This window comes from Oryza glaberrima, chromosome 2, assembly GCF_000147395.1.
Source record: "Oryza glaberrima chromosome 2, OglaRS2, whole genome shotgun sequence".
Classification (NCBI taxonomy): Eukaryota; Viridiplantae; Streptophyta; class Magnoliopsida; order Poales; family Poaceae; genus Oryza; species Oryza glaberrima.
In genome coordinates this window covers 24,014,112-24,029,312 of record NC_068327.1, presented here as the reverse complement: position 1 = coordinate 24,029,312, position 15,201 = coordinate 24,014,112, and the positions used below count along the sequence as shown (strand labels likewise).

Sequence of the window (15,201 nt, the reverse complement as noted above, 5' to 3'; positions counted from 1 at the left end):
CTTATCTGTACCCTATTTTTTAGAAAAAATGTTAGTGAAAAAAAAAACAAAATGTTTACTCATACCATTTGCCGCCTTGGCGGGTAAACGATTGTCCATATGTTTCCCAAGTCCCGCCACGTAGCACGGCCCACAAAAAGGCCCAAATCCGAACCACAATAAACCCAGGTCAATGACCATTATACCCTCGCACCTAAGCCAGAACTACATACCTATCTTTACACGGCTGCCTCACTACATCCCCTCACGATGGCAATACCGAAGTTTCAACCAAATCCGGTGGCTAACCCTAGCAAACCCGTGCATAAATACACCACCCAAGCCGCTCCTCCCCGCCCGCCTCTTCATTTCCCCTCCTCCCTCCCCTTTGCCCGCCCTCCTCTCGTCCGGCCGTTTCGTGGCCGTCTCCGTGGGTCCCATCCACTTGTCCTCCCGTGCAATTTACGAAATTGCCCCTATCATCTTCGGGTGGTCCCCACACTCCACGACTTTCTCTTGCCCCCCCCCCCCTCCCCTTTGTTTATTCCCCAATCGCTATCGCCGAGCGATTCCGTCTCGTCTCGCCGCTGCTCTGCTGTCGTGGCGGCAGGGGGGCCGTCGAGATGTCGATCTGCGCGAGTGCGGAGCCGCCACGTGGCGGCGGGACGCTCGGCAAGCGGAAGGAGCGGGAGCGCCCGTCGTCGGAGGAGCAGCGGGCGCCGCCGCCGCCGCTGTTCCCGGCGATGTCCGCTAGGCCCCAGCCGCCCAGGCCGGCTCACCCCGCTCGGTTCGTCAAGCCCATGCCGCCGCCGCCGCCGCCATTCCCCAAGGGTGGCGGCGGGAGCAGCTTCAAGCTCATGGCGGGGTACCTGGCGCACGAGTTCCTCAGGTCCGGCACGCTCCTCGGTGAGCGGCCGGAGTCGAACAGCAAGGCCCCCGCCCCCGCGGCGAGCGCCGGGCCGGCGGCGCCCGATCCCCGCACGCGGTACGCCGAGGCGTCGCTGCTGCTGATGGCCGGCGGAGCCCGCGTCCCCGGCGTCGTCAACCCGACGCAGCTCGGCCACTGGCTCCGGATAAAGGAGTAGAACCGCCGGGGCCGTGAGGCGCACGGTCGCCGTCGCGGCATTGGCGGGGTGGGTCGCTTGCGGTGCCGCATGCACGTCTCCCGAAGCGATCGGAGCGAAAGAAGAGAAGAACGGATGCTTCGGACATGGCAAGTGGTTTTACTTTCACCTCGTCTCTTTTCCTTTTAAATGCTTTTTTTCATGTTAAGAAAAAAAAATCATGTAGGTTTGAACTTGAAACTGAAGGCGCTAGCTTAGCTTCCGGTGTGTTTATCTCCCAACTCTGTGTCTCAAAAGTGTAGCAAATGGTTGACGAATGACCTATCAACGCACGATTTGTTGTGCTTAGTGGATACATATATGTACAGAATTAAACGAGATGTTATTTAGCCCCGTTAATGCCAACCTGCCATGTGTGCTACTGGTATGTGGAACGATGGTTACATCTCGAGTGAAGCTTTTCTCTGTTTCGTGAGTTTGATTTCATTCTTAATATACTTGCTGTACTGTTTCCAGATATGCAATGTTATAGTTTCGGTCCAGATGATTAAATTTATACGTTTAGTCCATCCAACTTGTTTTAAATAAATCGAAGAATCTAAAATCTGTGGTTGCCGTCCACCGATCCGGTTATTGATCTAGTATTTGCAAAAGGCAACAATGCTTTGTGTTGGAAAATTTTGCCATTTTATTGCACACGGTTGATGAAGTGGTGATTTATTCTTTGTGTATATTCATGGTTAGGAGTTAGGACGACGCCATTGTGCATTCTTTTTTGTTTCAGGGAAACAAAAGAGCAACACCCTATGGTTTCTAGTCTCTCCTCCTTTTTTAAATTAGAAGAGGGGAAGTCTTTGTTCTTGTTCAGCGTGCTATTGTTGGTTTTCGTCAAATTGTTCAATGTCGTAGCAGCCAGATAAGTTTAAATTATGCAGAGTCAATCGAAGGACTTGGGTACTTTGACAGTTTGACCCGCTTTTTTATGAGCTATTTTGGTCTCTGCTGCTGCAGTGTATACGTTTTCAAGGTTTGATCTCAAAATTCCGCGCTTCTTCAAGATGAACTTTGGTTCATACACGGTTTCTTCTGTACAATCTCAAGCTCAATTTGAAACGAGAACCGGAAACATTTTCGCGTGAAACCAGCAGGAGCACCAATAGCTATTCTCATTTCAGCAAGGTGTTGATTCCTTGTGGCGAGACGATTGCAATCGCTGTACCCAAAGTTGGGCGATATCACATTGGGCACCGTCCTTGCGATCTGATCATAATCAACAACCATTCCACATTAGTGACGACCGTTGCGCAGAAGTGGTTGGCCTCACTGCTGTGTCGACAGCGACGGAGATACATGGGAGACGCGTACTACTGGACTAAGAGGTACAACACGCCAGGTGACTGACAGCTGCGGGCAACAACAAAAGATTACCGATTGGGGCAAAGGTAGGGAGGCAGGAATTGGCGCCATCAGAATACAGTGGTTTTGGTGTGATATAAGTGCAACACTAGTGTTTATCCAGATGCATTCCGTAGACACACAAAAAATGAAATAAAATATAAGTGTCACAGGGGCGAAGTGTCCACCTAAATATGCATTACTTTGAATGTGCTTACACACCTAAATATTCAGATGCGCTTACACAGGACGATAGAAACACAAAGAGCCCCTGAAGATAACACAGGGGATCATCATAACCCAAATAGAAGAGAAGAGGTATGTGACATTATTTCACCAACAGAAACACACTGCCAAATGCCAAGCACAAACTAATGCTAGCATCCTAGGTCATAGCTTTGCTGATGTTGCACCGAAGAAAAGTGGAAATCAAGGCTGAAGCCATTCACATCAGAGCTATCGGACACGAAGACATCCACTTAACAGACATACATGAAGCACCGAAAATGAAAGTTGCCGGAGGGCCTTGCACCACACAATCATGCTGACTTGATTTCCGACGTTCAACGGTTGTGGTCGTCGAAGGCCACCGGCATCGATGCCCTTTGAGGGAAGGAAGCCAAAGGGGAGAGCACCCACCGAAGATTTTTGCCATGGCCTCCCACATCAAGCCATCAAGTGTTAGGTTTTATTAAGTTGCAAGTAAGTTCAACACTCTCCAATGTTCTTTGGGGAAGGAAGCCCAAAGGAGAGAGAGCCAACGAAAATTGTGGCCAAAGACATCCAAGCAAAAATGATTAAGACGAAGCAGGGAACTAGCAAACATCAACGACGACGACGACAACAGGGAAGGAAGACCAAGGTGAGTAGCTGGTGAAGCTCAGGCATGCACAAAGAGAAGATGAAGGGAACACGGATGCTGTCCTCACTCCTTAGCAACAATGGAGCCATTGGTGGTCACCATTAGCCATGATACTTGCAACAGAACCTATGACCAAAATCCGTCTAAAATGGGAAGAATCGAAGGGAAATGAGTTATCCGGGTTAGCCCGTGGTGTTAAGGCCTCGTCCAGGTTCGTTGTAAGCTCTAGATACCGAGGGACAGTAGACATTGGCGTTAGATCTAGGTGTGCCTTGAGCTCTCCTTTGCAGGAAGGAAGAATCAATTATTGATGATGAGAAGGGCATCGAAGAGGAAAAGGAAGAAGGCCACCTCAACTAGACAATCAACGGTTACCAATAGATGAAGAAAGTTCCCAAATCTAAGGAAAAGGAGGGAAACCACAGGAAAAGGAAGAAGAATGTGAGGAATGTCATTGAGTCAAGGTGGTGGCACCGGCCGCGGTGGCCGATGATGCAGTGGGGATGTGGGTGCGTCTCCTCCTGGGTCGCTCGAAGAGAGCAACACGAATATCAAGTCTTCAAGTCCCCCTGTATGGAAATGTCCCTAGACAAATTTTACATCATTGGCAGGAAAATTTGGCTAACTTTTGTCAATTTCCTTTGAAAGCTCCAACACATTTGCATCTAGCACCCATGCATTTCAAAATAATACTCCCTTCATTCTATATCATAAGTTGTTTTAAGTTTATTCTAAGTTAAATTTCTTCGAGTTTAACCAATATTACATTAAAAACTAGCAGCATCTCTAACACAAGCTAGAAGTTTGGAAGCACTGCCTAACGCCAACCATTGTCGTGCCCCTGCATCCATGCCAAACAGCGCAAGCTAGCCATGCGCCTCATAGCAAGTTTAATGGCAGGGGTGATTGACGCCTCTAATTTTATCCACGCCAGCAACTAATTAATTAGAAGGTACTTCCTTCGTTTCACAGTACAATATAAGTCATTCTAGCATTTTCCATATTTATATTGATGTTAATGAATCTAGAAAATGCTAGAATGACTTACATTATGAAACGGAGGGAGTACTCACTCCGTCCCAAAATATAAACGATTTTTGATGGATGGAACATACCCTAGTACTACGAGTCTGAACAGAGAGTTTATTCAGATTTCATAGAACTATAATGTATATTATCCATCCAAAATCCCTTATATTTTGAGATGGAGGAGGTAGCATGTAGTATACACTATCTCCAATACAATACTACTATTTATTTTTATTCACTTGCATCTAATCAATATAACTCTTTTCATTTTCTCCCTTAGAGTTTGTGAGAGCTAAGTACAACAGTAGGCAATAGTCAAGCACATGTAAAGGACAGCGGGGAAGAGATAGAAGAAAAATGAGCTACATATTTGTAGCTAGTTGTAAGTTGTAACACATGCTCCGAGATATTATCTGTGTATGAGACGTGGACCAAAGTATAAATGATGCAATATATGTTTATATAAAACTATTCTATGGGTAAGCTATTAAAATGACTATAGATAATATGTCAATTTTAGAGGTAGCAGTTGACTATACTATTAAACTTGCTCTGAAAATGCTACTCCTTACACGTGAGGTGACTTATCCTCTCTCTTCTTACCTCTCTTCTCCGCTCATCATTTAAGTATATGTAACATCTTGAGTTAGTGTATACTCCCTCCATCCAAAAAAAATTCTAATTTTAAAAATGAATCTGGACACATGTGTGTCCACATTCATCTCTAAAATTGGGCTTTTTCTGGAACAGAGGGAGTAAGACTCTAGAGGCTTAGAATAAGGATAGTAGTGTGTTACAAGCTTACGTGGAGAAGAAAAATAAAGAAAAAAAAAGAAATGTTGCTCTCACACATGAGCTAGCTCTCCACATGCTCTAAGATAAATACATTAGTTATAAGTTCATAGCCAGAGTAAAAGAGAGAAGATAATAAATAGAGCTAATCTTATATCTAACCTATTGTAAATGTTAACTCTAATATACACATATATATTGTTGTTAGTTCTACTACTATTAATTGCTCTTACAGTAACTGGTCTTAAAACGTGATCAAGACAACTTGTGTAAAAAAAAAAGGTAACCTATCAAGACTGTGACCGTGTGCGACACTTTTAGCCCCATCGTTTGGCCTAAACAGCCAAAGAATAAGCCAAAATTTGAATTTTTGAACTTAATTTTGAAGTTGATTTTGAAATACTTTTAACGTAATTTTTTTAATGTTGGCTTTTAAGTCGCTACGAACAAATCTACAAAAGTTTTACTTATAAATTAATTTTAATTTTCTAATAAGTCAAATAAGCCATTTTGGGCCAAATGGGCAACCGATGGGAGCCTCTGTGGCTAATCTGAATCCCGTGATACGTGGTCCGATAATCTGTTCACATTTTTCACGTAGGCGCATCGGACGGTGAGAACCTGTGCATTTTTGCGCAAATGTGCATATTGTTCTATCTCCTGCGCGCGCTCATCAGTATTCAGTATCCGTCACTCCGTCGAGCAGTTCACAAGTCATCTTGTGTGGCTTTGCGTGCTCTGTCCTTTAACTGAAAAGCCAAAATCAATCAATCAATCAAGCCCTGCCCTCCTTTCGGTTTCGGGATCCCCTTTCCCCGCTTTCCCTGATGCGAGACCGAATTCCTCCTCCCCATCCGGATCCGGCTGGTCACCGTTGTGCGTGCGTCTAGTCGGAGATCAGCACGGCGAAAAAAAAAAAAAACCCGTGTGATTTTTAATCGAGAATTTCGACGACGCCATGCGTGCACCGTGCAGCGTGCTGCGCCGCCGCCTGTGCCGTGCGGAAACGGCCGTGCAAGCTCCTGCAGGCCAAACAGGCCGCGGCCCGTCACAGGCGACAAGTCAGGCCTGCCACTGCGATACCGACACCAAAGTATATATGTGCTCCCGTAACACGTCGTTTTGCTTTTTTTTTTTTGTGTCAAAGTTTAACTGCTAATTTCCATTTTTATACTACTCCAAGTAACATTATTTTTGTGTAATAAGGAATGTTTAGTGCTTGTTGGGTGGCGCAAGATTATTCACACCGCACGCCAGGCAGGGCGCAATCGTGTCAGGAAAGGCCACGGAACATTATTTTTCGGCCCAACCGATGGCGGCGGCGGGCACCTCCTCCTCCTCATCATCAGATCACCTCTCGCGCACGGCGCACCACCTCATCAGCCCCGTACTCCCCCGTCCCGTTCCTTCGATCCGATTCGGTCCCTCGCCTCCAAGGCTCCAAGCCACCCGCGACCTCGAGCTTCCCTTCTCTCTCTCTCTCTCTCTCGCGGCCTCGCGTCCGCCTGCCTCCTCGCGACACCGCCCGTTCCGTTCGAGGGGGGGCGAAGCCGGGTGGGAGGGGGAAGAGGATGGCCTCCGAGGACGGCTGCGGCGGCGGCAACCCGCCGGGGGACGCAGCGGCCGCGCCGCCGGTGTGGAACGCCGCACCTGCGGCGGGAGCTGGCTGCGGCGATCTGGAGGAGGACCTCCGGTTCCAGTGCTGCGTCTGCCTGTGAGTTACGCCGCGCCTTCTCTCTGTTTTTTTTTTCTCCGCCCATGTTGTAGTGACCTTTGCCGGCGTATGAGCAGACGATCCCCTTTCGTTGATTGGACGTTCGTGCTGCGTGATTACGCGCCCTCGCTTTTGATCCAGTGCAATTCGCCGCTTATTTTCGTCGTTGATATTTTCTTTTTTGCATCGATTTTATGCTCTATACATTGCGCCGTTCCTAAATTTTTGCGTAGTGATATTAAGCTTAGATATTGTTAATGTAAGATCTCCATCTAGGAATACCGGTGACGAATTGTAGCCATAATTTGCTCTAGGTGACGGGAAAAGCAATTGTTGAGCTCGACACCTTGCAACATTTAGGGGAACATCTAAATAGGTTTAGATCATGCTCTAGACCTTTGATGGCGGAGGGCCTGCAACAGTCTGTTTTGTTGCCATTTGTCTAAACTGCGTTTTACATTGGCCTTCTCTTGTAAATGCTGAAAAGGCACATTGTCTTGCTGTAGTTTTTTTTTTTTTTTTTTTTTTTTTTTTTTTTTTTTTTTTTTACTTTGACTGGTTTTGAATCTCTGGTCATTGTGTTAATTCGCAAATGATGGCATTTAAAGAAAGCACAGATATCTTATGTAGTTGTTCAATCTTTCTTGCAGGGAGCTTCTGTACAAACCAGTTGTTATTGGTAAGAGTTTGCTGTTCATGCTAACATAAAGAGCAACCTGATTGCATAGTATATATTTTTTGAAATCTCATTTATCAATTACTGGTGCAGCATGTGGACATATGTCATGTTTCTGGTGCGTCCACAATGCTATGCATATCATCAGGGAGTCCCATTGTGCTGTCTGTAGGCAGCCTTATAAACATTTTCCTAGTATCTGTCAACTCCTCCATCACTTGCTTATAAAGCTTGAACCTGTGGAATACAAAAGAAGGGAAAAAGAGGTACTAGGTGAGTATCCAAAATCCAAACCATTAAACCTCTTTCATAATATAAACAATACTGTTCATAGTAAATGTTTGTATTTCTTGCGAAGTATGGATACTGCATGTATTGTGTTTTGCATATGAATACACCGTCAATTTTGATGCTCTTGCAGATCTAGTTCAATTTTTTGGGGGTCATGTTTGGATTGTTATAGAAGCATTTATATTTCAAAATTATTTTGCAACTGTCATTTAAAGTGCTAGAACACAACCAGTTCTACTGAGCAATAATGCAATTTCATAATTTGAATTCAAATTCATCAAATCCAAATTGATTGGGGTCATCAGGGCAGAAGGGAATGTGATGGTGTATTCATGTAGAGGGTGAGGTTGTTATGGCATCGATGGTATAGGTTCCTAGTTGGCTGTGCAAACATGGATGTCAGAGGATGTTGCTGGCAATATGGGGATAGGGATTTGTAAGTTTTGGGTGAGATCATTGGATGAGGAGGATATTGGTGAATACATTGCCTTAGAGTTTGTGTTTAATGGATATTGAAAGTGTAGAAAAAGTTCACAATCTTATGCTGAACAACACAGAGTTTTTTCGCTTTGCAGTTACCATGACAGTTCTTAAATTTCACAATTCACACTATATGGATGAGTCCATCCAGTTTTACGTTTTGGCTTATTTTTTGTAGCACCAGAGTTTCAAGAATTACAGCACGCTTAACAAACCAAACATGGTTTCCTCTTCCAATAGCTGTTTGCCTGATTTCAGTAATTAGCACGTCCTATTTTTCTGCAAGTTCTTACTGATGCTCTTCTTTTGGTTTCGACTCAGAGGATGAGAAGCGTGTGGATACATATTCTCCACAAATCATTGAGTTTTTAAACTCCAAGAGCAACGATTGTGGTAAGAATTGTGCCATACAACTGCAATGATATTTGTCTCAGCTCTCAAGTTTGCCTCAACTTATAAGATGTGCTACCTTCTGCAAGAAATTGATGGGGAGAATAGACCTGAAGAAAGTAATAGTCGACCTCCACAAGAAGTTACATCTGATGGCAACACTATCAATGGGCATCCGAAGAAAGTTAAGCTGGAGGACGTGTCATGTGCTCTTTGTAAGGAGCTGTTGTATCAACCTGCTGTTCTTAATTGTGGTCATGGTAAGATTTAAAGCTAGAATAAAAAATGTTACGTATTGCGCTAATTGTCTCACATACTGACTTACCTTTATTTATGAAAAGTGTACTGCATGTCCTGTTTGTCGTCCTTGGATGACGGTGCACTCAAATGCCAAGTTTGTGGAGGTCTTCATCCAGGAGATTTTCCTAATGTTTGCTTGGATTTGGACCATTTTATCGAAGACTATTTTCCAGCAGAATATGACTTAAGACGAGAGAAGATTAAGCTTTTGAAGGGTGAATGCAATCAAGGATCATCTTCAGGTAAGCTTATCTCACATGGTGTATTTTCTTATATACCATACTGATACAGAATATTAAAATTAAGGAAAAGATCCTATTATTTTTTTAGAAGTAATTTTCTAACCATAGGGCGATGTTGCTTATGTGAAGTATTTCTAGCATATGGTGTAGCATTATCTTCTGCATGAAGAGATTGGCGTTTAGAACAAGATTCAGTCAAACTTTTGAAACTTTCCCCATCAATAACTTTTAAAATGCTTAGCTTATTTTTTTTAAAAGTTATGTGAAGATTTACCCTGAAAATCACTATGATAATATCATCAACTTATTAGAATTTATTAATTTATTTCCAATATAAAATTGTGAAAGCTGTACTTTGAGGACTGTAAAAAAGTCAAAAGTCATGTATGCTTTGACCGAAGGGAGTTACTATCTTACTGGTAACAATGAGTATTATATATTTATATGCCAATAGCCACTATGATTTATCCTATGATGTGAAATGCGTAGATGAATATTAGCAATAGTTTGTAGAAATTAACCACAAGATTTTATACTACCCCAGTTACAGGTCAGTAGGCCACAACCAGTGATACAGCACTGGAAGAGTGAGAGGAACCAGCTTGCTGCTTTCTGGGACAGTCATAGGAAGTTGGTTTCGATCTACTATAATTCTCTACGATACTGGGCTAGTTCTTTCAATTGTCTGAAAAGATAGCATGGCCAATTTGCCTTTCCTGTTTTGCTATTGGTTACGGAAAGTTTGGGCACGAGTTATGAAAGTGATATCTTTGTAAATACGTATAACTTTCGAAAGGAATACCATAACTGATTTCTTCTTTCATGGCTAACTGTTTTTTTTGTGGTGTGGTTAGGTACTTCATGCACAAAAGAAGGCAGGGGTAGACCAACAAATAAGGAAAACCGTGCACATCAGGATGATGACTTGTCAGATGTTCATATTGGGGTTGGATGCGATTCATGCGGGGTATGCACAAGTTGTGAACTTTTTAAGATTTGGTGAACATACATCCAATGGATAAACTGTTCTAGTCGCCTAGTAATATCCACTATGCAGCCCAAATAGTGATTTTTGGTTACTAGTAGTACTTTGGGTTCACTCAGTGCCAGAAAAAAAATGATTTCGTCTCTTAAATTATTCACACTAAGTTGTTGCAATCTCCATATTCTATCTTGTGATCACATTGATGGGAACACATTTTCAAATTTTATTTAAGTTATTAGTACTTAATTCAAGTGTAGATTTGTGTTGGAAAATTAGAAATTTGTTTGCAAGACGAGGTTTACATAAGTTATGTGTCCAGTTGTTTACTGTTCTCTAGCCTTTCTGGTTTTAAACCTTCTAATGTACTCCCACCGTCCCTTAATATAAGGGAATTTGGAGGGATGTGACATCCGTCCAAAATCTCTCATATTTTGGGACGGAGGGAATATTGTTTTACACAAAAAGGAAGCCTTAAATATTTTATAAGGTACATTTGTATCATGCCTTTATTCTCACTTCTCTGCTAATATGAAATTGACGAATGCATTGCAGATGTATCCAATACGAGGGAAGAGGTACAAATGTAAGGACTGCACTGAATTAATTGGATTTGACCTCTGCGAAGAATGCTACAATACAAAATCGAAACTTCCAGGCCGGTTTAATCAGCATCATACCCCTGACCACAGGATGGAACTTGATCATTCAGCACTCTTCAATAGGTTGATGAGGCTACAAGGGATACACGAGGAGGGCCCAGGAGAGATAATCATAGAAGGTGCATTTGTTTCTCCTGACGCTGTGGTGCATATAATAGCAGATGATCATGAGGAAATCGAGGATAACGGTGAGGATGATCACTTGCTCTAGAAACGAATCAGTGGTATTAAACCTGAATTTCGACATTGTCCTTTCTTTAATGTGGAGGAGGCTACATGAATCATGAATGGTATTGTATGAAATGGAGGGATTGAACAAAGCTTGTAGGCGTGTAACGCCCATAGCCCCTTACTTCAATCTAATGGGAAACATCTTATTTCTGCTTTTGTAATCTACATTTATATTCTTGTTAATGGAAATACGAATGAGAAAAGAACGGCACCAGGTACAGCGTATCACAATTCACAACTGCACAAGCGAAGAAGCATCCTGTAGTTATTAATGTTTTGTAATAAATACCTTTTGTTTTATTAATCTTTTTTTGCACGTCTAGAAGCCTGGTAAGCTCTTTTCCTTGAGGCTCCAGACTTCAACAAAAGGGGGTGTTTAGATCTAGTGGTGTAAAATTTTGGCGTGTCATATCAGATACTATATAGGTGTCACATGAGGTTTTCGGGTATTTATGAAAAAAATTAATTACAAAATCCGTCAGTAAACCGCAAGACGAATTTATTATGTCTAATTAATCCGCCATTAGCAAATATTTACTGTAGCACCACATTATCAAATTATGGAGTAATTAGGCTTAAAAGATTCCACAAATTAGTCACAATCTGTGCAATTAGTATTTTTTAAGCTTATATTTAATAGTTAATACATGTGTTCAAACGTTCAATATGATAGGGTGTAAAATTTTTCTGTAGGATTTAAACATGACCAAAATAGAATGTGCAATCTCGTCCCTCCGTCGCGAGCGGATTTGGATCGGCTTAAATAGTAACGGTGTATGTCATTGGATGTAAATTGGGCGTGCCAGATTGCATACTGTACTGTACAAAGAAACGTAGCATGAAGTACTGTAGCAGTTGTTTACTGTAGCATTCGATCTGAGCCGTTGATCATAAAAACGGACGACCAAATTTGCGTGCAGTTGTTATCTCGCGGTTGCAACTTTCATGTATAACTGCACCTCATCCCAATTCGTCACGAGCAGCTCCAGAATCACGGCGTAAACCCAGGAGCGGAGCCCCACCGGCACGGCAATCAAAGTGCCGCTGCTGCATGGGCCTCCCCCCTCCCCCTCCTCTCCCACCAGGAACAACGACGCCGCGTGCCCCTTGATCGCCACGACCCAGAGCTGTGCGGTTATGTGGAGTGTGGACAAACTGACCTCGGGCTGATTACGTAGTTCCGTGCCGTGCGCTTTCGTTTTTCATGACTACGATTATGCGTCTGCATCCGCTTGCACGTGGAGCCGTGCACGCGCGAATGAGCGACACAGCAAGGCAACGAGGCAAAGGCATAGAGCACGCGAATGGGGTGGGTGAGTGGCGAGGCCGTGACGGGAGAGAGAGGCAACGGGAAATGAGGTACGCTGCGTACGCAACGCGCAGGGGGCGTAGTGGTTGGGCCGTGGCTTCATCCAGCGGTTGGGCCAGGTTTCAGCTTTGAATCCTGCGCGCAAAGGGGGAGAGCAAGGAACAAGTCCATTTTAACTCTGAAATATATAGGTTCAATCTAATTTGTATCACTCAACATCAATATCAAATGTTAACTCCCTAACCAATAAAATCAGTCCAATTTAACTTCCTCGGCTATTTTTGCGGGCGGTTTTTGTTGATGTGGCTCATTGACCTAGTCTAACCAGCTGAGTCAGCGTGTGGGGCCCATATGTTAGTGACTCTTTTTCTTCACCTCTTTCTTTTTCTCTTCCTTCTCTTTTACCCATCAATGCAATCGGGTTGCTAGCGAGCGAGTCCCCTCGACCAATGCCCCCGACACGGCACTCTGTGGCACTGAGCTCGTTAGATCTAGCCCGAGGCTCGTCAGATCTAGATTTGGGAGGCGGCGGCGGCGACAACATGAGTACTTCCTCAAGCGTGCAAGGCCACTCCAACAAGGGTGGCTCGTCAGATCAAACTAAAGATCGATGGTGGCAAAGACGGAGGAAGCTCGACAGCGGCAGTAGAGAAAGTTCAGGAGGGGACTGGTGCTTCACATCTTGAGGGCACGACTTCCCCGACTCCTCGACACGATTTCGACCGTTGCCTCATGCATCATGAGCCTTCATCCTAATAAGGCTTATGTGTTCTTATAGAGGCGCAACCCGTACTAACGTGAATGAAGATATTCAAATTAGCTATGTGAGGCCAAACTTCACCTCACCGTACACTGTGAATGGCTTTACTGAACCTTCAGAGTGAAAAAGATTATAAGGAAGTGGACCTCCACCATTATATCAGTAAGGAGAAACTTTTGATGGTATTTGTTTATAATGAAGATGAATACGAAGTTAGGATACACAAAACAAGAAAATCATTAGCGCATGATTAGTTGAATTTTAATTATTGTAAACTTTAAATGACTTTATTAAAAAATAAATTCATTTAATATTTTTAAAACAACACCTATATAGAAAATTTTTGGCATAAAATATACCGATTAGCAATTTAAAAGATGGGCTAACGAAAGTTAAATAAAATATGTAATTTTAACAGAGATGAACACCGCCAATGAGGGATTTTGTACCGGTGGAAAGGAAAATTCTTCCTTTCTCTCTCTCTATCTCCGCGGGAAAAATCTCTCGTGCGCCTTTTCATTATTCTAAGTTTGACTAGCATGATACTAGTAGCAACTAACGCTTCTCTTTTCAACTCCATGGCATCACAAGCTGGCTAGTTGCTGCTGGCCAGTGTATCGCCGCGCCGCGAAATAGACGAACCTACAGGGTGTGTTTGGTTTTGCTTGCACCATTCTAGCCTGGTCCGTATGTTCCATCCAGGCTTACCCTTAGCCTGGATAGGTGGGTGCAAATAGGGTTGTTAGGTTGGTTGTACGAGTTAAGTTGGTTGATTGTACGCGCAAATTAATCCTGTATACAAGAGATATTATTTGGTTTGGTATATGAGGTTAGAATATGGTTACTTCCTCTTTTGTATGGTAAGATTACCCCTTGCAATTTTAGTGTACCATTCAATTGTAGTTATAGTACTATTCAATCAGCCAAATTTTGTTAAAATCTGTTGCATATGTAATGGGTGAATTGGTATAAAGAATTATAAAAAAAAATGGTGCCAACGATCAATAATTCGCCACTTTATATACGCTAAAACAGGTGAGGGAAAAAAATAAAAAGAAAGAAAAGAAAAAAAATGTGCATCTCGTTCTCGTCGATGTCATCCTCCCGCCGCACCCATCGTTGCTGCACTGGTCGCCGTCCTCCACCCGCTGCGCTGGTCATCGCCGCAGCCCTCCTCCTCCGCACCGGTCGTTGTCGTCCTCCACCCGCTATGCTGGCTGCCACCGTCCTCCACTCGCTGCGCTGGTCATCGCCGCAACCCTCCTCCTCCGCACCGGTCATCGTCGTCCTCCACCCGCTGCGCCGGTCACTGGTCGTTGCTGTCCTCCACCCGCTCTGTTGGCTGCCACCGCCCTCCACTCGCTGCGCTGGTCACCGCTGCAGCCCCCTCTCTTTCCCCACTGCTCGCTACCGGCTACCCTCCCGGATCTGGTGGCCGGCGGCGGAAGAAGGTGCGGGACGGCGACAATTGAAGACGGTGGCCAGGGATTGAAGAGCTCATCGTCGTTCTCTCCGTCGAGCTCGTCGCCAAACCATCGCTTCTGGCTTCGCTCTCTGTCTAGGTATGAGGAGGGGGGAGAAATGAGGACGGGGCGGTGACCTCATCGCAAGCTGTTGCGTGCTCGGTCCCGACTCCCTATTAGAAATGCAAGTGGGTAGTCCCGCTATCCGTATAAAAATCTGTTTGCTAGTTTATTTTTCACGTGGTAGTATAAAATTTAGAAGAAAAAATAAACTAGAAGTGAGATAAGCGGCTAAAAAAACCCGCTTACCCGCTCCGCTTACATCCCTACTCCCAACACGTCGCCGTGTATAGTTTGTATACATACCCGGGACGAGGCAGGCACCGGGCGTCGGCAAGCGCTTCCTGCGTGACCGACCGGAACAAACTTTTTCAGTTGTTGCAACCGCTAGCTCTCGCGCCTTTGCCTGCCTTGTTGCCTCATGCGCGCGCCGCAACGCAAGAGTGAAACACGGAGGCCGCCGCGCCCGCGTTATTGCGTAACCGCGCCGCAGTATACCGCATTAAGGTGCTGAGTCATC

The 15,201-nt window shown here is 44.3% G+C and overlaps 2 protein-coding genes across 2 annotated transcripts; both read left to right on the top strand.

Annotated features, from left to right (window-relative positions):
• Positions 1 to 341: 341 nt before the first annotated feature.
• On the top strand, positions 342 to 1,562 carry LOC127764504 (uncharacterized). The gene has a single exon (XM_052289387.1). The coding sequence runs from the start codon at positions 603 to 605 to the stop codon at positions 1,062 to 1,064; it is 462 nt and encodes a 153-aa protein (XP_052145347.1). The 5' UTR covers positions 342 to 602; the 3' UTR covers positions 1,065 to 1,562.
• Positions 1,563 to 6,473: 4,911 nt separating this feature from the next.
• On the top strand, positions 6,474 to 11,300 carry LOC127764285 (E3 ubiquitin-protein ligase PRT1-like). The gene is made up of 8 exons (XM_052289141.1): positions 6,474 to 6,835; positions 7,486 to 7,514; positions 7,605 to 7,784; positions 8,604 to 8,675; positions 8,762 to 8,932; positions 9,014 to 9,214; positions 10,069 to 10,181; positions 10,752 to 11,300. Exons 1-8 carry the CDS (start codon positions 6,693 to 6,695, stop codon positions 11,067 to 11,069), a joined length of 1,227 nt encoding a protein of 408 aa, XP_052145101.1. The 5' UTR covers positions 6,474 to 6,692; the 3' UTR covers positions 11,070 to 11,300.
• Positions 11,301 to 15,201: the final 3,901 nt, after the last annotated feature.

Bases quoted from the DNA above. Each gene is read 5' to 3' on its own strand.
- LOC127764504 (XM_052289387.1), top strand. From the start codon at position 603: ATGTCGATCTGCGCGAGTGCGGAGCCGCCACGTGGCGGCGGGACGCTC.
- LOC127764285 (XM_052289141.1), top strand. From the start codon at position 6,693: ATGGCCTCCGAGGACGGCTGCGGCGGCGGCAACCCGCCGGGGGACGCA. The intron at 7,785-8,603 runs GTGAGTATCCAA...GTTTCGACTCAG, and splicing joins AAGGGAAAAAGAGGTACTAG to AGGATGAGAAGCGTGTGGAT. The intron at 10,182-10,751 runs GTATGCACAAGT...AATGCATTGCAG, and splicing joins TTGGATGCGATTCATGCGGG to ATGTATCCAATACGAGGGAA.